This window comes from Sceloporus occidentalis, unplaced genomic scaffold (genome assembly GCF_023333645.1).
Source record: "Sceloporus occidentalis isolate IW3139 unplaced genomic scaffold, rSceOcc1.0.p SCAF_6, whole genome shotgun sequence".
NCBI classification, from domain to species: Eukaryota; Metazoa; Chordata; class Lepidosauria; order Squamata; family Phrynosomatidae; genus Sceloporus; species Sceloporus occidentalis.
In genome coordinates this window covers 1,422,238-1,445,967 of record NW_028316986.1, presented here as the reverse complement: position 1 = coordinate 1,445,967, position 23,730 = coordinate 1,422,238, and the positions used below count along the sequence as shown (strand labels likewise).

General features: G+C 48.6%; 1 protein-coding gene across 4 annotated transcripts in view; it reads left to right on the top strand.

Moving 5' to 3' along the window:
* The window catches only part of LOC149310306 (dystrobrevin beta), a 211,288-nt gene extending 194,367 nt beyond the window's left edge, over positions 1-16,921 (top strand). For all 4 annotated transcript variants that reach the window (XM_089528693.1, XM_089528692.1, XM_089528691.1 and 1 more), the window contains 4 exons: positions 1,914-2,003; positions 6,487-6,543; positions 8,474-8,509; positions 10,690-16,921. In XM_089528693.1, the coding sequence (XP_089384819.1) occupies positions 1,914-2,003; positions 6,487-6,543; positions 8,474-8,478 (152 nt within the window). In that variant the 3' untranslated portion in view covers positions 8,479-8,509; positions 10,690-16,921. The remainder of the gene's footprint in view (positions 1-1,913; positions 2,004-6,486; positions 6,544-8,473; positions 8,510-10,689) is intronic.
* The last annotated feature ends 6,809 nt before the right edge of the window (positions 16,922-23,730 follow it).

Sequence of the window (23,730 nt, the reverse complement as noted above, 5' to 3'; positions counted from 1 at the left end):
TTCTCAGATCTTGCAAAGTCAGGGCAGTAGCCATGGCTTCTTGGAATTTATCCACTCACAATGCAGTTTAGAAGGGGAAGCCATTGCCCAGAGAGGTGATGGCGGTCTCCTTCTCTGGACATCTTCAAGAAGATGCTGGACAGCTACCTGCTTTCACAAAGGCTCTATCTTGAGATCCTGCATTGAGCAGAGACTGGACCAAATGACCTCTGAGGGTCCCCTTCCAATTCCGTGGTTCTGAGATTCTACATAGATTGTTCAGGTGTCCAGAAAAAAGGAACAGGCAAAGTTCCCAAGGAAATGTAAACACAGCAAATGGGATCTCAACCCATGGCAACCCTGTGGATGAGACATCTCCAACCTTCCCTGTCTTCCACTGCTCTGCTCAGTTCTTGCAAATTCAGACCCATGATCTCCTTAATGGAGTGGCATGTGGCCTTCCTCCTTCCCTCCACCTTTCTTAGCACCACTGTTTTCTCCATGCTTTCTCATGACGTGTCCAAAGTATGACAGTTTGGTCATCTTGGCTTCCAAGGAGATTTCTGGCTTGATCTGCTCTAGGACCCATTTGTTTGTCCTTTTGGCTGTACTATGGTGCCATCTGCATACCTAGATTGTTGATATTCCTTCCTCCTATTTTCACTCCTCTTTTTCTGTGTCCAAGCCCGCTTTTCTTACAATATGGTCTGCATATAGGTTGAATAGGTAGGACGGTAAGATGCAGCCTTGTCTGACTCCTTTGCCAACTGGGCATCATTCCATTTCTCTGTCTTCTGACAGTGGCCTCTTGTCCTGAGTATAGAGTCGTCATCAGGACTAACAGATGTGTTGGCACTCCCATGTCTTTAAGGGCCTTCCATAGCCTTTCATGTTCTATGCAAATCTTTGCTATAGTCTATAAAGCACATGCCGATGCTGAGAGTCCTAGGTGTGAACAATTTACAGTGGTTCACTGTCTGCAATGCTGGTAGTTTGGGGACTGAAGGAAAACTTCTTATTGGCAAGGTAGTGCCCTCATTTCCCCCTCCTCTTGTATCCATGTGCCAACGGTGTTTCCACCCTGGAGATGTTGCTGCTGCTACGAAGTTTGTTGCTGACGAGCATTTGCAGAGGGGAGGACCCATTTTCCCTTGGCATCAAGTCCTACCCATGCCACGTATCCCCAGGACAGCCCTCTCGCCAGAGGCAAACGTATGTACGAGAAGGGAGCCCATCTCTCCAGGGACGCTCTTTGTTTTCTGCCAGAGTTGATCATTCTCTCTTTAGGTTGGTTGATGGTTTTCTGTTAATTAATTTACACATCCATGCAGGAAAGGGTCAGCAAGCAACGGGAGAGGTCTCCTTTCCCTCCAGATATGGGTTACGTGCCCCACCTCTCAGTGAAATAAGAATCTTAAGTCTGCCCTCCATGCACCTGAAAATCCAGGAACTGGCCATGAATCCCAGTTTTCTGGCCTCCTTTCTGGGAACCAAATGCATCCATAACCTTTCTGTTGCCGCTTCAGCATGATTTTAACAAGTGTGTGTGTGTCTGTGTGTGAAGTTGGGGTAGAAGTCAGAGTTTGGAACCAAAACATTTTGTTAGTGACTCTTCAGCGCCTCAATCCAGTTTCTCCACATCCTTTTTAAATTGTGGTGCCCAGAACTGGACACAGTATTCCAGGTGGGGCCTGACCAAAGCAGAATACAGTGGTACTATTACTTCTCTAGATCTAGACACTATTCTTTTATTGATGCAGCCTAAAATTGCATTGGCCTTTTTAGTTGCCGCATCACCCTGTTCAAGGCGAAATCATTTTCGGGGCTGTGGAATTTCCAGTTTGGCTTTTGGACTCAAAATTAGTGTGAAAGGTTGTGTGCTTCTGGGGACATTGAATCTTCATCTCATCCCTTCGTCTCCCTTTCTTTTCCAGGAACTCGGCGGAACCTCCGAAACGATTTGCTGGTAGCGGCCGATTCCATCACCAACACCATGTCATCTTTGGTGAAGGAGCTTCATTCAGGTAGGCTGGAAAGTGGGTTGTGTGGGTGTGTGTATACCTCTGTGTGGGTTCCATGGGTTACATGTGTACACTGCCCCATACATTCCCTGCACCCAGAGACATGCCAGGGCAGGACCTGATGGCAGGAGACTCTTTCCCCCTCTGCTGCTCAGCAGAATAGCAACACTTGGATGTAACCTTGAAGCCCTAAATCAAGAGTACAAATTAGATGCAAATGCAATATAGATATTACATGCAAAGTATTTACCCCTTTTGCTTCCCTTTTAAATACACAATTGGAAACCTCACTCCCTCATTCAAGGTGAAAAGGGCCTGGTCCTTACCCTGGCCACTGCAGCTCATCTCCCCTCCAGCTCTCCTAAATAGCCAGAAAATCCAACCCCTTCCACATGGTCCTTGCAGAGGAGAGATGGCAGCATGCCCACATCCTTCTCCATAGGCTGGGTTTGTTTAGGACACCTCAGGGGCTCAGAAGGAAAGGCTGGGGTGCTCAGGGGCTGATAGAGATGGGGTTTGAGGGACACTGGATTTATGGTCTCTCCACCTGCTGCAGAAAAGCCAGGCTGATTCCTTCACAGCCGCCTGCAGAGCTTGCCTTCTGCCTGGGAAGGTGCCAAGGGCAGAAGAGTCCTTGCTTGCCCTTGGTGGGTCAGAGCACCAGAGGCTGTCTGCCTCCTCTCTGGCAAGATGGACTCCCCTCACCCCACGGCTCTAGTTTCCAGCTGGAGAGAGTGGGGGGGGGGGGGACTTGGGAAAGGCTGTGCCCCACTCGCCCAAGGGAGGAACCCAGAGCTTTGGGGCTGTTGGTTGGTAACAAAGTGAGGCCTCTCCTTCTGGCAGCACCTAAAGCCATGAGTGTGTGTGTTGTGTCAGAGGTCTTAGCCACATGTGAGGGAGATGCTGACAGACGAAACAAACTGCAGGCTCGCACTTTGACGAAATGCAGACCAGAGACCCTGGGAAGTGTCTGACATCTTCTCATTTGTGTAAATCACAGGAAGCAGCTGGAGCTCAGGCTCAGCAGCCAGCAACCCTCTGCAGGCCCTCCTGCCTGGGGCTGATGCCCTGCCTCTCCTTGCTGCCTCTTGGGCCTGGCTCCTGTTGCTTCTGGACCAGCCACAGTAGCCTCCAATTCCCTATCTGTCCTACAGTGTCCACCCCAGAAATACAACATTTGTTTAAAGAGGCAACCTTGCGTCCAGCTGAGGAAGCTGGTGGAAGCCTTGTATCTCCTCCTCCTCCTCCTCCACTTCAAACATTGTTTTGGGTGCACTTTTATTTCAAGAGCTTTGGGTGGAGGAAACAGTGGCCAAGAACCTGCATGGTCCATCTTGGCATAAGAGCTTTGCCTGCGTGACCCAGCTATGGCTTCTCTTTCATGACTGCGTGACTGCGACAGTTGCCCCCAACAGCCCTTCCGTCACTTGCGGAGAGCAAGGGGGGTTGGCGAAACAACTGCTCTGTCCCCGTAGCCAGGTGGGTAGAGCAAGGACATGGTTTAGATGGCGGGGCAGAGGAAATCCTTGTCTAATTTCCAGATGATACAAAACTGGGGCAGGGTGGGCAGTAACCAACATTGGAAGACAGGAACAGGATTCAAAAGCACCTTGATACGCTAGAAAACTGAGCTGAAATTAATGAAATGGAATTCAGCAGAGACAAATGCAATATTTTGCATTTCTTCCACAAAAGCCAAATGCACAGGTATAGGTTGAGAGATACCAGGCTCAGCAGGATTATGTGTGAAAAGAACCTTGGGGATGACTGTTGATCATAAACTGAACATGAGCCAGCAGTGTGATGCTGTGGCAATGAGGGCAAATGTTATCTTAGCCTGCATTAATCCAAGAGTGTGGTAGGTGGTTGCCTCTGGAAAGACTGGCTTTCCTAGAATTGTAGAATCATAGAGTTGGGAGAGACCCCAAGGGCCATCCAGTCCAAGCCCCTTCTGCCATGCAGGAACTCACAATCAAAGGATCCCTAATAGATCCAACCTCTGCTTAAAGACCACCAAAAAAGGAGACTGCACCAAACTCTGAAGGAGTGCGTTCTACTGTCCAACAGCCCTTACTGACAAGAAGTTCCTCCTCCTGTTGAGCTGAAATCTCTTTCCATTGCTCCAGGTCCTATTCTCTGGAGCAGCAGAAATCAAGCTTGTTCCATCCTCAATATGACACCCCTTCAAATACTTAAACAGGGCTTTTGTATCACCTCTTAACTGTCTCTCTTCCAGACTAAACATCCCCAGCTCCTTTTTTTTTTTTTTTTGGGGGGGGGGGGGTTCATGCTCTGTGGCCATGTTCTAGAAGAGTTTATTCCTGACGTTTCGCCAGCATCTGTGGCTGGCATCTTCAGAGAAAGTCTTCGACTTCACATCCCCAGCTCCCTAAGTCTCTCCTCATAGGGCATGGTTTCTAGACCCTTCCCCATTTTGGTGACCCTCCTCTGAACACACTCCAATTTTTCCACATCCTCACTCTCTTCTTGCTAGAATCCCTGTCGGGAGCCAGGGGGCAGACTGAGGACCCCTCCTGCCCTCCTTGTTGCCTATGTGGATGGGCCCCACACTAAGTCAGTGCCCCCCAGAGTGTGCTTTGCTCTTGCACTCTCTCTTCCCACTATAGCAGGCAGGGAGGGAAGCACCCCTGAGCCCTGTGTGGCTCCCAGGTCCAATTTTAGACCCCTGGGCCACACAACACTGCCCCCAAAAGACATTTTCTTCAAAGCTTTCCCCATCAAGTGCTGCCAGGTGGAGTGGTCTCTGGAGGCCCCATCCAGCCTCAAATCATGCACCACCCTAGGTCCCACTCTGACTTTTGGCAACCTTCTTCCTAGGATTTTCTTGGCCAGGTCTATGCAGAGGAAGTTTACCTTTGCCTTCCTCTTAGGCTGAGAGAGAGCCTAAATTGCCTAAGGTCACCCAGTGGGTTTCCATGGGTGAGCAGCGGGGATCCTACGCCAGCCTTCAAACCACTACACCACACTGGCTCCCTAAAACCACCAACATCCTAACAATGATACCTTTATTGGGCCAACCAAATGCAGAATGATATGTTCAAAGTCACACTGGCTTCTTCATCAAGCAAACGGCGGGGTGGGGGGGGATTGAAGATGTAAGTCACAGACCTGCCTTTTCCTGTTTCTGGTCTTAGTTCAGATGGCAGGGAAGGCTATCTGCAGGCTGGCACTTCCCACTTTGGCCCTGTGGTCACTGGGAGATTCTCAAAGTCAAGGAAATTTCATGTCCATTTGCAATTCAAAGAAGAGGTTTCCTTGGAACCCAGCATGTCTGCTTCCTTTGTGAAGCCACAGGCTCCTATGTAGGGAGAGAACACTGAATTTCTCAAGAAGTCTTCATGTTTTGCATGCAGGTCTATGACTAACATCTTCCATTTCTTTCTCCTGTTTGCCTGATGAAGAGCTGGTGTGACTTGGAAAGCTTGCAACATGTCATTATGCATTTTGGTTGGCCCAATAAAGCCATAATTGTTTAGATGTTATTGGGTTTGCTATATGGCCAACACGGCTACCCCTAGATGTTTTCCCCTAAAAGCACGGTATGGTGACCTACTCCGAGAGTTTTCATGGCCAGATTTGAGGTTTGTGGTGGTCTTCCTGCAAGGCTGAGAGGATGTGACTTGTTCAAGGCCACCCAGTGGGTTTCCATGAGAAAGTGGGGTTTTGAACGCTGCTCTCCTGGAGCCTTAGCGCATGCAACACTCAGACCATTGCACCACTTTGGCTTGATTTTGGCCTTACTGTAAGGATTGGAGGATGCGGTGAGATGGAAAAATACACAAGAGTGCCACTGGGCACCAGGCTGCAGAGAGAAAAAAGATAAACAGATCTGAATGAATCAAAAGGTTGGATAGGAGCTCTATTAATATAGCAAATATCTGACAATACGCAAGTGAACACGCACCAATCGCATGCAGCTCAGTCACACATGTTGAAGCAAAACAATTAATTAAAATTCTTCCAGAACGCGGCCACATCGCCTGAAAAATCCACAGAAAACTATACTCAATTAGTTGTTTTGTGTCACCTTCAGCATGTGTTACTGAGATGCATGCGATTGGTGCGTGTTCACTTGTGTCTGGCTAGATATTTGAGACAGCTCCTGTCCAACTTCATGATTCATTCACATCCGTTTATCTTTTCCCCATGCTGTCTGGTGCCCGTTGGCACTCTTGTGTGTTTGATTTTGGCCTTTGCCACACAAAAAGGTCAGAGTTCTCTCTGCTGCCCCAAGGCTTTTTCCTTCTCCTTGACTGCCTGAGTTTGGGCTGGTGGGTCAGGCCAGACCAAGGCCAAGGCAGATGGGCAATACAGTGCCATGCTGTTTCAAGGGAAGGAGGTCAGTTGTGCCCATGGCAAGCATCTGGTGCCAGGGGCTCTCCCTAAAGAGCCTCCCCATCTGCTTGCCCCCCCCCCCAAAAAAAAACATGCTTCCACTTATTGCTCTGTGCTTCTTGTCTTAAAGGTGGAGAGGAAGGAGGCGAGGAAGAGGAGGACAAGATGCAGAATGGGAAGGACCGAGGTAAAAGCAAAACTCCTTCATTAGGTCTTGGGCCCAGATGTGGCATTTTCTGAGTGGCTTCATCCATTCACAGTGGGATCTTTCCTTTCAGGGATCTCAGGGCCTGAGTCCCTCTCCTCTAGGGCTCCATCTGCACTGCAGAAATAATCCAAGTTGACACTGGTTTTAATGCCATGGCTCCATACTTTGGTATTCTGGGAATTGTAGTTTTGTGAGACATTTAGCCTTCTCTGTCAGAGATCTGGTGCCACAATAAACTACAGTTTCTAGGATTCTTTAGCCTTGAGCCAGGAAAGTTATTAATATAGTGTCAAACTGCATTAAAGTATGCAGAGCTCAATGAATGAATGAATGAATGAATGAATGAATGCAGTATCAAACGTCTGTAAAAAGATATACAGGTCTGAATGAATCAAGAACTGTAGTTTTGTGAGCTATTTAGCCTTCTCTGTCAGAGAGCTCTGGTGCCACAACAAACTACAAATCCCAGGATCCCATAGCACTGAGCCCCTGGCAGTTATTAATGCAGTGTCAAAACTGCATTATTTCTGCAGTGTGGACACAGCCTAGGTTGCGAGGGACAGGGAGGAACTTCAGGGCAAGAACACAGTGGACCAAAACGGATGCACATAGATAAGACCCATCCCACCTGAACAGTCTGCGGGATTTTTCTCATTGTTTTGCTGCAGGGTGTGTGTGTGTGTGTGTGTGTGTGTGTGTGTGTCTTTAATGGCTCTTGTTTTTATTGGTTTTCATTTGTTCCATCATTTAATCTCTTACTAACTTTTGTGGTTTGCAAAATTTTAACTATGTTTTTTTAATCTGTTGTAAACCACTTGTTAGCATCATACAGTTAGCATTGGACAAGGACTCTAAAATCAGGGTTCAAATCCCCACTTGGCCGCTGAAACCCACTGGGTAACCTTGGGCAAGTTGCACTCTCTCAGCCACAGAGGAAGGTGAAAGTGAAACCTCTCGGAACAAATTTTGCCAAGAAAACACCATGATAGGATCACCTTAGGGTTGCCATAAGTCAGAAACAACGTGAAGGCACACAACTATAACAAAAGCCACTTTGACTCCCAACCTGGAATTGAACCCTGATCTCCAGAATCCAAGTCTTATGCTCAGAACACTTCCCTGGGGCTGAGACTGTGTCTCACCTAGGTTCACCTAGTGGGTTTCCTTAGCCAAGCAGGGGATCGAACCCCGTTCTCCAGAGTCATTGTCCAACACTCAAATCACTGCATCACACGGGCTCCTGCTACTAGGGTTGGAAGAGACCCCAAGGGCCATCTAGTCCAAGTCTCATTCAGCCAGGTGTCCCCCATCCTATATCTGTGCAATAGTTCACTCCAAGAACAAATCAGAAGGATAATGGAGCAGCAAAGGCAGATATGGATAGAAACTGGCCAATCCTGTGCTGAGAAGACGGCGATGCTGGGGCCAGGTGGGCTTCCTTGAAGGGAGTGTTCTGTATTTGGGGCAATGAGGACACAATCCAAAAGGCCCTCTTCCTTGTCTGATGGAGGAGGTAGATGTTGATCTCAGGGTAGGGGAAGATTCATGGCAGGAGGGGCTGACCAGGTAAAGACCAGGCTCCTAGGAGGATGTAAAGCTTTACAGGTGGAAGCCAACAGTTTTAGTTTGACCCAGAAATGTCTCAGCAGCTGGTGCAGCCATGCCAGGATCAGAGCTGAGCGTTCAGACTTCATTGTGCCCCATAATCCCTCTGACTGCTCCCTCCTGCACTGCATTTTCCACGCCATCTTCAAAGGCGGCCCCTGCGCCTCCCTTCAAAGGCTTGGCATCAAGCTGGGCAGAGGGAACTGGGTCAGAGTGGGGCCTGGTGGTTGCTGCTGCTGCCGTGGAGTGACTCACTGCCAGCCTTCTCAGCCTGGTCTTTTTCTCTGTGTGTTGCCTTTTGCAGGTTAAGTGGAAGGACATGGACTGGCCAGCGATTCAAGTAAGCATGGAGCCCCTCCTGTTTTGGGAAGCAGGTAGCCACTTTGCTGGCCACAGCTGAGCCAAAAGCAAGCGACCAGCCGGCCTCTCCTGGCCTGGCAGTATATGCTGAGCTTGCACAAATGACTGGAGGGGATAAGCCGGGATTTGGGGTTAATAGCATCCAGTTGCCACAATGGACACACAGCATTAATGCCTGAGCGTTGCTTCATACAGAGTTCCCTTCACATCCACAGCTCACGGGAATCAGTCCACACTTCCATGCTTTTGGCTTATAAATGAACATTCATTGTGACAGGGAATATGAACACAAAGCACAAAGGGGCCATGCATATTCACAGTGCGATAATTCTGTCCTGCAACCTCAGCTCACAGCCGTAGCAAAGACTTGTTGAACAGTGAAAACGCAACAATATGCAGGATAACCCTCTCTGAAAAATTATTTTCAATTCCAACTATTAAGAATGCAAAAGTTTTTTTAAAAAAAGAACACTGTTTAGTGTCCCCCCCCCCTTTTCTATGGGACATAAATTGATTTGTGAGTATTTTTAACTGTCCTATTTTATGGATGTTAAACATCAGCTAGAAATCTCGCTCTGTGTTGTGCTCTCTGGCACATACATGCTCCCTCTGGGCAACTGATGATGTCACTACTGGTAATTGGGTTTAATTATTCCTGAAAAGGGTTCCTTTCATGTGGCCAAGAGCAGGGAAACGGAGCCTGGCGCTGGAGGAGCGTTTGCATCAGACTCCGCCTGGCGCTCTTCTTTCCCAGGATGTCCATTCATAGCCCTTCTTGTAAACTTCGCCAAGAGCTGTCCAGTAGGATTGAAACCAAAACCCGTATTTCCTTTCTGAGCCCTCAACTACAGGATTGGAGAACTTGATAGGAATTCTTGTTCTGGGCTTGTAAAATGCAGATGGCTGCTTTTGCCTGGAAGGACAGGAAGGAGGGAGCCATCTCAGCCTCCTGAGAGAGAACATCCCAAAGCCTGGGAGCAGCCACCAAGAAGGCCCTCTCCCTTGCCTTTACCCAGAGCTTAGAACCTGAGTCAGATCATATTGGAAGACTGTGACCTAGTCCTGTGGCAAGCATCCGGGTCTTGCAGAGCTCAGAGGCATCCTTATCACTTACCAACATGTCTGATGCCATCTGTATTCCTCTTGAGAGAATTGGGTATCTGTTTTCTCTCATTTGACCCTGGCTGGGGGGATGGTCATGTGAAAGTACCATTTTGCCTGCATAGTCCATGTGGCATCTGCATGACCAGAGAGCGCATGATAAATCCAAGGGCTGTCTCTGGATGCTCTGCTTGTGACCTGGCATTCATTCCTACAATGCTCCAACCCAGGGTTTCTCAATTAAGATCCCTGGAACTCTACAGTGTTCCATAAGAGGTGACTAGGGGCTCCACAAGAGATAACGACTGGAATGAATGAATAAATGAATAAATTTATATTTCCTGCCTTTCCCTGCAGATCGAGGCGGGATTACATCAATAAAATAATACAATACAGTATAAAAATATAGTCAGTAAAATGCTAACATTAGTTCAATAAATAGTTAGACCATCATCTAATCATCCAATACATACAATCTCCCAAAGTGAAGCCCACCACCTTCCAATAGTCAGAAGTGGAGCATTTCATTTTTAGTAATCTCCTATATAAGGTTGGGTGGGTAAGCCCGCTGGAAGAGATAGTATAATATTGAATGGTAGATACAATATTTTTAATGCAGGGTTCCCTGAGACCTATTCTAAGGATTCCTCCACTGTAAAAAAGGTTGAACAAGGCTGTTTAACCCTCAAGAGAGGTGTTGTTGTTTTTCAATTGTAAATAATTAAATAAGGTTTTAACTGTACTCGGTTTTTAAAATGCCGTGGGCCACTTTGGATCCTACGTAGAGAGAAAGGCCAGATGCAAATCAAACAAACAGGCCAATAAATAATAGATTCTGTTTGCATCTGATCTGTGCGCAAACCATGTGGCACTGGTTTCTCGTTGGTTGAACATCGTTGAGGGTTGTGTTCTGGCTTCCTTTTGGGCCTCTGGGCCTCTTCGCTCTTGGGACTTGGTCATTAAAGGGGTTTCAGCCAGAGAGGAAAGGGGTCTGCTTGATTGGAGTCTCCTTGCAGGGGGGCAGGCAGCTCTGACTGGTAGCTCTGTCCCTCCTTGCAGGTCAAGAGGGATGACCTCCTGTTCTACAGCCGCCTTCGCAGCCTTCCGACGAGGCATGTGCCAGCTGACCCATCCCACCATCGTGAAGCCGTGACGATCACAACTGCAGCAGCGAAGCAGCCGGTCTCCTTCCAGTGGACAGAGCCACTTTCCTGGGGGCGGGTGGGGGGGCATCTCCTTAGGTTTGCATGTCCTGTTTCCATGGGTGTCCCAGTGCTAGTAATTGGACAGAGACTCATCTCCGTTTCAGCAAGGAAACCTTTCCGAGAGGAGCTTCCAAAGAGCCAGGCCACCCTCTTGTGAATACCACCCTCCCTGCCCAACCCACACATCACCATCTTCACCTGGCAGCTCCACCCGTGACCTCCCATGCCTCACTTGCACGCCAGAGACGTTTCCTTGTGCCCATGGCATGCGATGGAAGACCGGTCGGGGACTCCTCGTGCAATGGTGGTGACTCTGCTTCTCTCGTGCAGGTGAATGTTGGGCGCCTGCTCATCTGTTGCTGTTGTGCGTGCGTGCATGCGGATGTGAATGTGCGTGGAAGTGGGACATAGCGCAGGTACGGAGTGGGTGTGGCAAGGAAAGTGGGTCCACCCTGTGTCAGCCGGAGCAGATACCACAAAGTGTGGCCCGTGGACAGAGGAGATCCACAAGGAACTTCCACTGTGCAAATCCCATTTTTTGATGTTTGGAGCAGCATTAGAATAATACCATGCCCTTGCCCAGCTCTGGTTCCTTTGAATGGGGATTATGCAGGACAACACCTGGTGGATTGTGCCTCGTGTTTGTTTAACAAGATGGGCTTCCATTTGGATTCTCCATGATGGGCACCTAGATACCCCACGCCACACATCTCATCCTGGCATCAAGACCCAGAACTGAGCATGGAGGAGCCCTGTGGAGATTCCTCAGAGTACAGGATTTACTGTTGCAGCTGTTATGTCTTGGGTTTCTAAGCTTTGAGGCATCTTTGAGCCTGGCATCCCCAGGTGGCTCTCATCTGCTACCTTTGGTTACTCAAAAGGGGAGCCTCGCTACCTATGCCCCTTTCCTCCAAGTTTATGGGCAGGCTGCTCCAAGTGGATAGGTGAAGGGCATCGATTTCCCCGTCGGGAGACTGTGAGGCCAGTGATAAACCTGCTGAGTGAATGGGAGGGTTGTGCCAAGGAGGGAGCGGTCATCTCCCTGTGTTCCCCTTCGACAGTAGAGGCGAAAGTGGGTGAACATCAGGACTGGAGATTGGGTCCAAACTAAATATTGTGAATGAGCCAGCAGTCAGACAAAGGAATAAGGATTTAACTTTTTCAGGAGCACCAATTAGCAGGCAGACTCTCGAGTCCTTTGGTGAACTGGGAGGACCTTCTGTGTGTTGGTTTGGTGTGGTGGGCTGCATCTGGGAAGGCAGGAGGTGTAGTTTCCATTCTGTGGAGGTGAGAGAGCTCTATGAAGCTTCAGCATTCAACTGCGTAATTGTTTGTGAAGCCCTGAACCTCAAGACTACCGAGCTGAGGCTTGATTTGCCAACAGACCCCTGTGCCCCCCACCCAACCACCTTCTAGGGGGAGTTTCTGCTCCTGTCTCTTATCTTCTTCTTTGCTCAGGGAGAGCCTGAACATGAGGCATGGCCACTGTCTGAAGAGATGGGCACCTTCACGCTGCAAACCAGTTCCTGGGTGAAACAGCACTGGCAGTGGCAAACGCAGAAAAATCTGCACATGGAGACAGGATTGTTTTCCCATTTTTGAAGGACTGGTAAGCACAGGGCCTTGGCAAACCAACAACCATCCCAGTTCTTGAATGATAAGAGAAAAAGAAGAGGTGGGCCCTTCTCGAAGTTCTCAAAGCTTACCTCCTGGCTCCCACCACAACCACCTCCATTTTAACCAAATTGTGTGTGTGTGTGTGTGTCCCTTCCCTCCCCACTTTGCTTTCAGAAACAGTCCCTAAGGGTCTGGCCCAGAAGGAAAAGAGGCCAGGAGCCCCTCACCCACCAGCTGGATGGGTCTGGGGAAGTGGCTAGGGTCTTGGATCCATTGCATGGGCTGGAAGGGACTCCAAAGTCATTTGGGTCCCCCTCTTGGATAGACACGGGATACAGGTGTCTATCCAAGAGGCATGGGGAAACCTCCCAAAGTGAAGCCCACCACCTTCCAGGGTGGTCTGCTTTGTTCCTTGTGGCCTGGGCATCGGGAGGTCCTGTTTCCACAATGCCAACATCCTTCACCAACTGGTCTTCTTCTTCAAGCCACTTGCATTAGGACCAGTGCAACCCAAGGAAGGATTTTTATCATGTTTATTTTGGCATACTAGCCAGCGTTACAGATGCAGCCAGATGTTGGCCCACTTGTAAGACCAGTCACAAGCTAAAGATGTCATGCCATGCATGGTCCCCCTCCTCAACCTGGGAGCAGGAGGACAACAACGATGGTGACAACGACAACCTTAGAAGACCATTTTTTTCTCCGTTGTAGCTTGTGAAAAATTCAGCACGTCTGGCCTTGGCAGTCTTTTCCGTCCTGCTGCTTCTTGCAGTCAGCATTCAGCCTCCCTGAACTCCATGTTCTCCAGATGGCTGGGAATGTAACTCCCAGAATCCCTAGGCATACTGGCTGGAGGTGATGGACATTCTAGTCCAAGGCATCTGGAGAGTACCAAGGAATCAGGAGACAGTTGATTTGGACCATCCATCCTCCTTCCTGACTTCCATCTGCCCAAGGAAAGGAAGCAAAACAGATCTCTTTCTGTTTCCTAGCTTCTCCTTTTGTTTTCCTGAAAACCTGAGGAGGGCTGCAGAGAAGCTTCAGGGGCCAGAAAACCCAGAAGGAAAGTGTAATCACACAATTGTGGAGTTGGAAGGGTCCCAAAGACCCTCTAGACCACCCCTCTGCCAGTGGAAGAAATCCACAGCCGCAGCACCCTGCAGAGATGGCCTCTTGTTTAAGACCTCCAAGAACAGTTTTAAGGCCTCCAAGGACCTGCTGAAAGAGTCCATTCCACTGTCAAACAGCTTTGACAATTTTTCCCTAATATTTAGTGGAAACTTCTTTCCTCATCGTTGGAATTGGCTGCTTTGGGGCCTGCCTCTGGAGAAGCCGAAAACAAGCTTGCTCCATCCTTCTCCACCTGAGAGCCCTTCTGATGTTGGGCGTCCAAGGAAAACTAGCAACTGCAATTTGGGGCCAGAGCAAATTGGCATCTTCAGTAACCTGGGAAGAGGTGTCTTTGGAGAATCTGGCGTGGGTGTTATTGCTGCATTCCCTCCTTCATCATAGAAACTGGGAGGCACACACTGGGCAAATTGGCCTCAGTGGACAATTGGGATGGACCCAACTGATTGAGAAAGAGCGGCAGAAAGAACTCCTGCTAAAGGTTCCAAGCTCCTGGTTGCCACCTGCCTGTGGTGGCCTGGGGCCATGGCCCTGGGGGCACTCACTGTCCTGCAGCCAGCCTTGTTGACCATTCCTATTGCTGTCTTGCAGAGGTGAAATCCTTAAGTGGGCACACGCAGTGCCAAGGCTCCAGCTTCCTGCAAAAGGCGCTCTGGTTGTCTGTTCTTTGTTCAAGCCCTGACAAGACAGACGACAGAGGTTTGCAGCTTGGATTTGTGCTGTGTGACCCCCAGGGCCACGTTCCTGGATCGCGTCACCCACAGCCCCATATATTTTCGCCTACAAAGCGATTCAGCAGATGCTTCACATTACCAACGCCAAGAGGGGCTGGGGGCTTGGCCCTGAGCCAGGCTCCAAGCCTTCCTGAGAGGGCGAGAGATCCGAGGGGCAGCTGGGGGCTTATCCCATCCTGTGGGCCTCCTGGAGGGGCTGAGGAATGGCTCCCTTCTCTTCCTTCATGGGGCGGGGGGCGCAGGAGACAGGTGCGCCACCAAACTGTTGGCCAACTACTCCAAGGTCAGGGTTGGCCATTTAAGTCGCAGAGGCCTTTACTCAGAGGGTGGTAGACTGCATGAGATGCAGTGGTGCTCCCTTGATGCACACTGAGGAGAATGGATTCCTAAAATTGGAAGGGAACCTAAGGGCCATCTAGACTAACCCCTGTTATGTAAGAGTTGCCAGCTAAAGCATTCCTGAAAGATACCCATCCAACTTCTGGTTAAAGACCTCTAAAGATGGGAAATCCACCTGCCACTGTGGGACAGCTCACTGTCCAGAACTTCCTAATGTTTAGGTGGAATCTATTTTCTTCTCATTTGAAGCCATTGGTTCCTGTTCTAGTTGCTGGACTGACACAAAACAAACTTGCCCCCTTTTCTGTGTGTCACCCTTTCAGATATCCAACAATGGCTACCATGTCACCCCTCGGTCTTCTCCAAGCTAAGCATCTCTAGCTCCCTCAGTCCTTCCTCATAAGTCTTTGTTTCTAGACCTTTGACCATCTCAGTTGCCCTCCTCTGGACATGCTCTGGCCTCTCAACATCCCTCTTGAACTGTGGTACTGAGAACTGGACACAAGATTCCTCCAGGTGAAGTCTGAATGAAGTGGCATGGTTACCTCTCTTGGTCTGCATATTATAGTTCTGTGGAGGCAGCCTTCCTTGAACTTCCACCAGCCTGCCCAAGCCTTTCATCTCCCAAAAGCTGGGGGGCACAGCTTTTGCCTCTCCTTCTGGGACAAGCCACAAAGGCAGGGACCAGCACCCCCAAGTACAAGTAGAGCTCACTTTGTAGGCTTCCACATGGACCCAAACATCCTATCTGCATCACAGAATCATAGAATCCTACAATAGAGTAGGCCATTGGTATCTGCTGGGGTTTGGTACCAGAATCATAGAATCCTAGAGTTGGAAGAAACCCCAAGGGCCCTGTTCCAGTCCAAGCCCATTCTGCCATTGCAGAAACTCTCAATCAAAGCATCCCCTGTGAGAGATGGCCATCCATCCTCTGTTTAAAGACTTCTAAAGAAGGAGACTCCACCACAGTCTCCGAGAAAGGAGTGTGTTCCTCTGTCCAACAACCCTTACTGTCAGGAAGTTCCTCCTAATGTTAAGCTGGAATCTCTTTTCCTGCAGCTTGCATCCATTGCTCCGCGTTCTAGTCTCTTGAGCAGCAGAAAACAAGCTTGCTCCCTCCTCAATGTGACATCCTTTCAAATATTTAAACAGGGTTATCATATCACCTCTTAACCTTCTCTTCTCCAGGCTAAACATCCCCAGCTCCCTAAGTCATTCCTCATAGGGCATGGTTTCCAGATCCTTCACCATTTTAGTCACCCTCCTTTGGGCATGCTCCAATTTGTCAACATCCTTTTTGAATTGTGGTGCCCAGAACTGGACACAGGATTATTCCAGGTGAGGCCTGACCAAAGCAGAATAGAGTGGCACTATTATTTCCCTTGATCTAGACACTATACTTCTATTGATGTGGCCTAGAATCGCATTGGCCTTGTTAGTTGCCATATCACAATATTGACTCATGTTCAATTTGTGGTCCACTCGGACTCCCAGATCCCTTTCACATGTATAAGTTTCTTTAAGCCAAGTATCCCCCATCCTCTATCTGTGCATTTCATTTTTCTGTCCTAAGTGCACTACCTTACATTTCTCCCTGTTGAGGTTAATTTTGTTAGCTTTGGCCCAGCTTTCTAGTCTATTCAGGTCATCACTGGCACCTTCCCCACAAATTAGGTATCACAACAAAACCAAACTTAGAGAAAGGGGAGGCACTGGGTGCCAAGTGTTTTCCATCACATACACTGTTCAAGGCGAAGGGGGAATGCCTGAGAAGCCCCCAACTCAAAGCAGTGCCTGGCCCGGCCCAGAGGCACACCTGGGCTGTTTCGGCACCTGTTGCTTCTTTTCCACAGGTGAAGTGATTTGCCTGTTTCAGGGGCATCTGATTCTAGCTCTAACAAAGAGGAGGATTTCTTTTGACTAGCTGGGCTTCCATACACTTGCTGCTTTTAAACATCAGCAGGAAAGGAGAGCTTGCAGCTCTAGAGACAAAGGTTTGCTGCCAAAACTCATGCGCTGAGGCTGCTTCCATATTCGGAAATATTGCAAAAATGGCCAAAGAACACGTTTCTTGAATGTTCAGAAACCCTGAGGAGGAGAACCCTGGACTTGAAAAGAAATCTGTGCAGTTTGGCATTTGTTCTAGCAAAATTCAAACGTGGATGATTTGCATAGAAAACAGCAGTTCGTTTGCTGAGCAGCATATTTATGTGGAAATATTTTCTGCACAGAAAAGGCTGTTTTTGGAATAGAAAATACTGGAGTTTTCTGGGCTGAATATAATATTCTGCACCAATTTTTTTTCCTTGTGGAGAAATGTTTGTTGTGCAAAAATGCTGCATGCACATTTTGCACAGAATAGACCCTGAAGTTCTGTTAGTCTATGGAAATGAGCACTTTTCAAAGACCTTCTTCAAAATCAATTTATTTGAGATGTGGTTCTGGGGAAGAGTGCTGAGGGCCCAATAGACAGCCAAAAAGGCAAAGAAATGGGTCCTTAGAGCAGATCAAGCCAGAAATCTCCCTGGAAGACAAGATGACAAAACTGAGGTTGTCATACTTTGGACACATCATGAGATGACACAATTCCTTGGAAAAGAATCATGCTAGGAAAGGTGGAGGGAAGTAGGAAGAGAGGTAGGCTGCATGCTAGATGGATGTTGTTGGTATGAATTTGCAGGACCTGAACAGAGCAGTGGAGGTGAGGGGTCTTGGAGATGTCTCATCCACAGTTTCCATGGGTCAAGATTGGCTCAAGGGCAGTTAACAACAACAAAACCCTGAACTTCTAATAATCTGAAAACTGAGCAGTTTCCGAAGACCTTCTTGGAATAGAAAGAATGATACTAAAAACTGCCTGTTGCATGCTTTGAGAATAAATTTAGCAAGGAATTGCATCCAGTTGGGGCATCCTGAAGGCCATCTGTCCTCTTTTGCAAGTATTCCACCTCAACATTAGGAGGAACTTCCTGACAGTAAGGGCTGTTCAACAGAGGAACATATTCCCTCGGAGTGGAGTCTCCTCCCTTGGGGGTCTTTAAACAGAGGCTGGATGGCCATCTGTCAGGGATGCTTTGATTGTGAGTTCCTACATGGCAGAATGGGGTTGGACTGGATCAGGGCCCATGGCATCTCTTCCAACTCTAGGATTCTATGTGTCACTTGCTGAGTTTCCATTGATTACACTCCCACTTGGAGCAGCTTTGGAAAGTATCCAGTAGCCTCTTCTCTCCTCACCTGATAGTATCTCCATGGCTGCAGACCTTGCTTTTGTTATTGTTATCCACACTCGAGTCAATCTTGACCCATGGCAAGATGAGACATCTCCAGGACTCCCTCTGCTCCACTGCTCTGCTCTGGTCCTGCAAATTCATACCCAAAGTGACCTCCTTAATAAAGTCCATCTCATGCTCCTTGTGACCTTCCTCTCTTTCTGCTTCCCTCTTCCTTTCCTAGCATTATTGTTTTTTCCAGTGAGTTGTGCCTTCTCATGATGTGTCCAAAGTACAACAGCTCTAATTTCACATGCAAGCAAAATCATGCTCAAAATTAGGCAACTTAGATTCCAGCCATGCATGGAGAGAGAAATCCCAGAGGTTCAAGTGGGATTCAGGAAAGGAAGAGGCACTAGGGACCATATTGCAAACACACAATAGCTAATGGAGCACACCAGGGATTTCCAAAAGAAAATCAGCATGTGCTTTATAGAGTATAGCAAGGCCTTTGACTGCACAGATCATGAAAGGCTATGGAAGCCCCTTAAAAACATGATGGGAGTGTCAGTGCATCTGAGAGTCCTAATGAGGAATCTGTACTCTGGACAAGAGGCCTCTGTCAGAACAGAAGACGGAGAAACAGAATGGTGCCCAGTTGGGAAAGGGCTCAGGCAAGGCTGCATCCTCTCATCCTACTTGTTCAACTTATATGCAGAAGATATTGTAAGAAAAGCAGGCTTGGACACAGGAGGAGGAGGACTGAAAACAGGAGGAAGGAATATCAACAACCTGAGATACGCTGGCGACATATTATTAATATTATTAATATTATTAATCATATTAATAGCTGGAAACATCACAGACTTGGAACACCTACTAAGGAAGATCAAAGAAGAAAGTGCTAAGGCAGGCTCAATGTTGAATGTAAAGAAAACCAAGATAATGACCATGGAGAATTTACAAAAGTTCAACCTAGACAATGAAGAAATAGAAATAGTAAAAGAATTTCCATACCTGGGATCAAATATTGATTACCTGCATTTAAAAATCCTTCCTGCTGCAATGCGAAGTGTGTGTTTTCCCAGTCGGTGGTCTAAGCTTAATCTCAGCCAGGTAGGAAGCGATGCAGACACCGTTCAAATGCATCAGGCGGCAAGGAGGGGGAGGCCGTCCCAGGCTGTTGTCAGGATGGCTACCTGTCACCTCTGTTAGTGGAGGCCCAATGCTCTGCTGCGTATCAGTTCCCATGGAGCATGACATGGTGGCTGCAACTGCCCATCTCACATCTTGCTAGTTACCTTCCCTTTGGTGCACCTGGCTGCCCTGCATTGAACAAAAGAGGCCTTCAGTCTCATCCAAAACAATGGCTCTTCTTTGGTCCAGGGGCCCTCTCAGCTGTGGCTGGAGGTCATGGGTGGTGTTAGTATGCTCACTTCATCTTCTTTGAATCCAGGCCAGTATAAAATCCAACAGGTTATGGGCCCAGATAAAATCCAACAGGCCACCGGGAGTCCAGGAAAGCAGCCATCAGGCCATCAGTGGTGGGTTTGGCAGCAGCTGTAATCTCTGAAGAGTTATGGAAGAGAGAAATGGGATACACTGAAGCAAAGGAGGGATTGGGCAGCAAGCAGCAGCACCCCTGTCCCTTTGGCTTTGGGCAACAATGCTGACTCTTGCAAGGTAAACAGTTCCAGGAGAAAGGCAAGGTATAAATGCAATAAATAAAGACAGTCTTGATCCCTGCTGGCAGGCCTAGCAGGGGTGGTTTTGCCTGTGGCTTCTGGCCATTGCAGGGATGGAGCCCGGAGGCACCGCTCCCTAAGGGTAAGAAGCTTTTTCCCAATTTCAGCTCTTATCCTGGCTGTACTGGCAATTATAGTTATATGTGGCCAGACTACCCACCCATGCCTCCATTTCCTAGAGTGGGTTAGTCACCCCACAGCCCTCTTCGCTTCAGGGTTCAGCAGCAAAGTTTCTGCAAAAGTGGAGGAGGGCATGCAGAGAAGCTGGCAAGCCCACTACCGCCTCCAGTGTGTCCCCTCCGAACTGTGACCGGATGTTATTTGCATCCCAAGTGATATTTGTCGCTGCTTCATTTGACCTTGCATGTGTGGTGTGCAAAATGGTTTAAGCAACCCACTTAATATTTAAGTGATCCATATGAGCAAATGCTAGCCCACCCTGCAATATCTCGAAGCCCTCTGAAGTTTCTAGGCTGGGCATCCCCAAAGTAAAAGTGCGGAAGAGGGCTGTGCAAAGAGGGAGCAGTTTATATTTGAACTGAGCAGACCAATCTGCGTTTCCTTTGTCAAAGTCATCAAAGGGCCAGGTGGGAGCCCTTGGCAGGCCGAGTGGGCACCTGTGCCAGCCAAAGAGTTCTTGCTGACCGTTTGCCCTTCCTCCTCCAACCTTCGCCCATGCCCCAGGAAATCAGGGCATGGGGAGTATCAGTGTGGAAAGGGTCACATCGAAGTGTGAACAGGTGTGGGAAAGTTGGCCGGAAAAGCTCTGTGGGTCCAGCGCATGCCAGAGAGGCAGCAGCTGTGCCAGCGGCCTGGGGGTGAGAGGGTGCATCTGCTGCCCTTTGGGCGCCCTGCTTTGCGGGTGACCAGTGGGAGAGGGTCATTGCATGTGTCACTGCATGTGCCATATCCAGTTAAGCTGGTTCAGATTTCCAGCCGCCAAACCAAGGTTGGAGCCATTGGAGGAAACAATGCTTAACCTGCAAGGTCTGCATTGGGAAGATGCACAGTGAGGTGGGACTAATAAAAATCTCATTCAGTTTTCAGGAAATTCTGCAAACAGGCCGGGGAGAAGGGAGAGGGATCCTTGGACTGGGGCCACTGGTGGGCATTTGGGGGCTCACCTCAGGGTCCCAGAAGGAGGGGAGCATGGCTGGGCATCCCCATAGAGCTGCCCCAGAGGCAAGATGGGTGCCAGAGGCCCAGTGGAAGGCAAGGCAGGGCAGAAATATTGTCTGGAGTGTTGAGCAGACTGGAGAGTTTTGGAAGAGGAGCAAGGCACCTCTTTCGAACTGAACTCTGGACTCAACTGACCATGGCTGTGGACCTCAGTTGGATTGTCACGCATATGTGTGTGTTTGTGCATCAGAAAACATGATGGACAATACCATTTCAGTGGCATTCATCCCCAAGCATTGCTGCTGAGGATGGGGACTCGAGGGGAGTAGTGGGATTGGGCCCCCCAAGGGAAGGGGTGTGTGCGCTATGTCTGTGTGTGTGTCTGAGAGAGAGTGATACCTCATTGTGGCAAGCCCATTTTGGATCCTCAAGTGACCGCAAGCCCTGCAACCCACAATGGACACTTGCCCGCTGTGTAGCCACACACCCTCATCGCTTGGTCCTGGCAGAAGACCACTCTAGGGGTCTTTGTTGTAATGCCAGCTGACAATGGCTTCCCCTTGTATGTCTGCACACGGACAGATACACACACTCCCACGCGCATACACCTGTACGTACGGATGTGAACCACGGGGGGGCTGTACATGCGGATGTTTTCATTGAGAAGTTGTCTAAATATCTGGGAGATTCTGTACATGTTGGGAACACATCTGACAGAGAACCGTGTAAACTAGAAGCCATGTTCTCTCATCTGCCAAATATTTAATAAATGAGTCCCATCCATCTGAACATGTGTGGTGTGAATATCCGGCAGAACCATGTGCAGAAGCGGAGACTTCCCATAAGAGCCCAGAGTGTGACCTCCTTAATGGGGGTCCCTTTGCCTTTCTGGGTGGAGGGAACCGAGGTGCAGGGGTTCTTTCAGAGTAACACCTGCAAGAAAAGAGACACCCTCTTTCAAACCTTAAAAAGATGTGGGTACAGTGACAGTCTAGAGCCTCTGCAGAGCAGTTCCTGCTACAGAGAGGAGGAGGAGAGAGGTAGCTGGGCAGCCATTGCAAGTGGTGACTGTTTAATTGTTTTTTAAACTCTAGGAAGAGTGTGCTTGTAGTCACATCTTCAGTGAGTCACACCTGTGAGTCACTAGGGGACGGAACTAGCAGACTAGCTCTTTATTTCTTTTCCCAGAGCCGCGCGCCAAAATTTTATTTGTATTTTTATTTCATTTTTTTCATCCAAGGAAATCTACATCAGAGGCAGAATCGATTGAGCTCACTGCCACAAATTGTTGAAACAGCAGGGGCTTAACGTTGGTCTTTTCTGGAGGATTCTTTTTTTCAGGAGGAACCACAGTCCTGTCCCAGTAATTTCCTAGGACCTTTCAGTATGGAGACTGACGGAACCACGGCAGTCACCTGCAAGACTTGTAGGATGTTTCTCTTCTTGCCTACAGAAGTGGAGAACTTCACATGCCCCAAGTGCAAGTTGGTAGCCCTCTTGGAGGAGAAAGTGCAGCAGCTGGAGTCCAGAGTAGCTACACTTCAGCATATTAGGGAGCAAGAGGATTTCCTGGACACAATAGAACTAACGATCTTGGATGAGTACCAACCACCATGCAGAGGAAGATGCTAAGGTGGAGGAGGTCACTTCACATACACAGGAGGAAGACAGCTGGAGGAATGTCACAAAGAGAAGTAAGCCAAGAAGGAATTGTTCGGGGAGCTTGCAGCTAGAGAATCGATTTGAAGCTCTTTCCCTTATCAAGGAGGATGAAGAAGAGCAGCATGGACAGACTTCAGGGACAGAGCAGGGGAGCCTGAGAGTCCACCCGAGGTAACAGTCGCTGCTAAGCCTCGGAGGAGGCGTGTGGTCATAGTGGGGGACTCCTTGCTGAGGGGTACAGAAGCAGTGATTTGTAGGCCTGACAAGATGTCTCGAGAGGTGTGTTGTCTTCCAGGGGCAAAGATCAGTGATGTGACAGAGAGGCTGACAAGACTGGTCAAGCCTACTGACCAATACCCCTTCCTTTTGGTCCACGTGGGAACTAATGATACTGCAAGACACAGCATTCAGAACATCAAAAGGGATTACGAGGCGCTTGGTAGGAAGCTGAAAGGAATGGATGTACAGGTTGTCATCTCGTCTCTTCTGAAAGTCGAAGGGCACAGTCCAGGAAGGGAGAGGAAAATAGCAGATGTGAACAACTGGCTTCGCAGATGGTGCCGCCGAGAAGGATTTGGATTCTTCGATCATGGGCTGCGGTTCCATGAGGAGGGACTTCTTGCAACAGACGGGTTGCATCTCACGCCAGTTGGAAGAAATGTTTTTGCCAACAGTCTCAAGAACTTGATCAGGAGAGCTTTAAACTGAGTTCCGAGGGGAAGGGAGACAATATTAAGGAAGGCGAAAGGGATGGCAAAAATAGTCAAACCGACATAGAGGAAACAAGAAGAAAAATGCAAGGATCCAACAGTGGGAGGCAAATAAACTTGCACAGGCAGCAAGTAAAAGGGAACCATGGTCTGCGATGCCTCTACACTAATGCACAGAGCATGGGAAATAAGCAAGATGAACTCGAACTCCTAGTACAACAAAGCAAATATGATATAATAGGCATCACTGAAACCTGGTGGGATGAGTCTCATGATTGGAATGTGGAAATAGAGGGGTATAACCTTATTAAGAGAAATAGGCCAAACAGGAAAGGAGGAGGAATAGCACTATATGTCAGAGATATTTACACCAGTGAAGAGATCCTGGACATCAATCATGGAAGCCAGGTGGAGAGCATCTGGATAGGAATCAAAGGGGAGGGAAACAACAAGGGTGTTACGGTGGGAGTCTACTACAGACCCCCAAGTCAGACTGAGGAATTGGATGATATCTTTCTAGAACAGATGACCCATAGATTCAGAAAGGAGAGATGTAGTAGTGATGGGTGACTTCAACTATCCTGATATTTGCTGGAAGTCAAACTCAGCCAAATCCACAAGGTCTA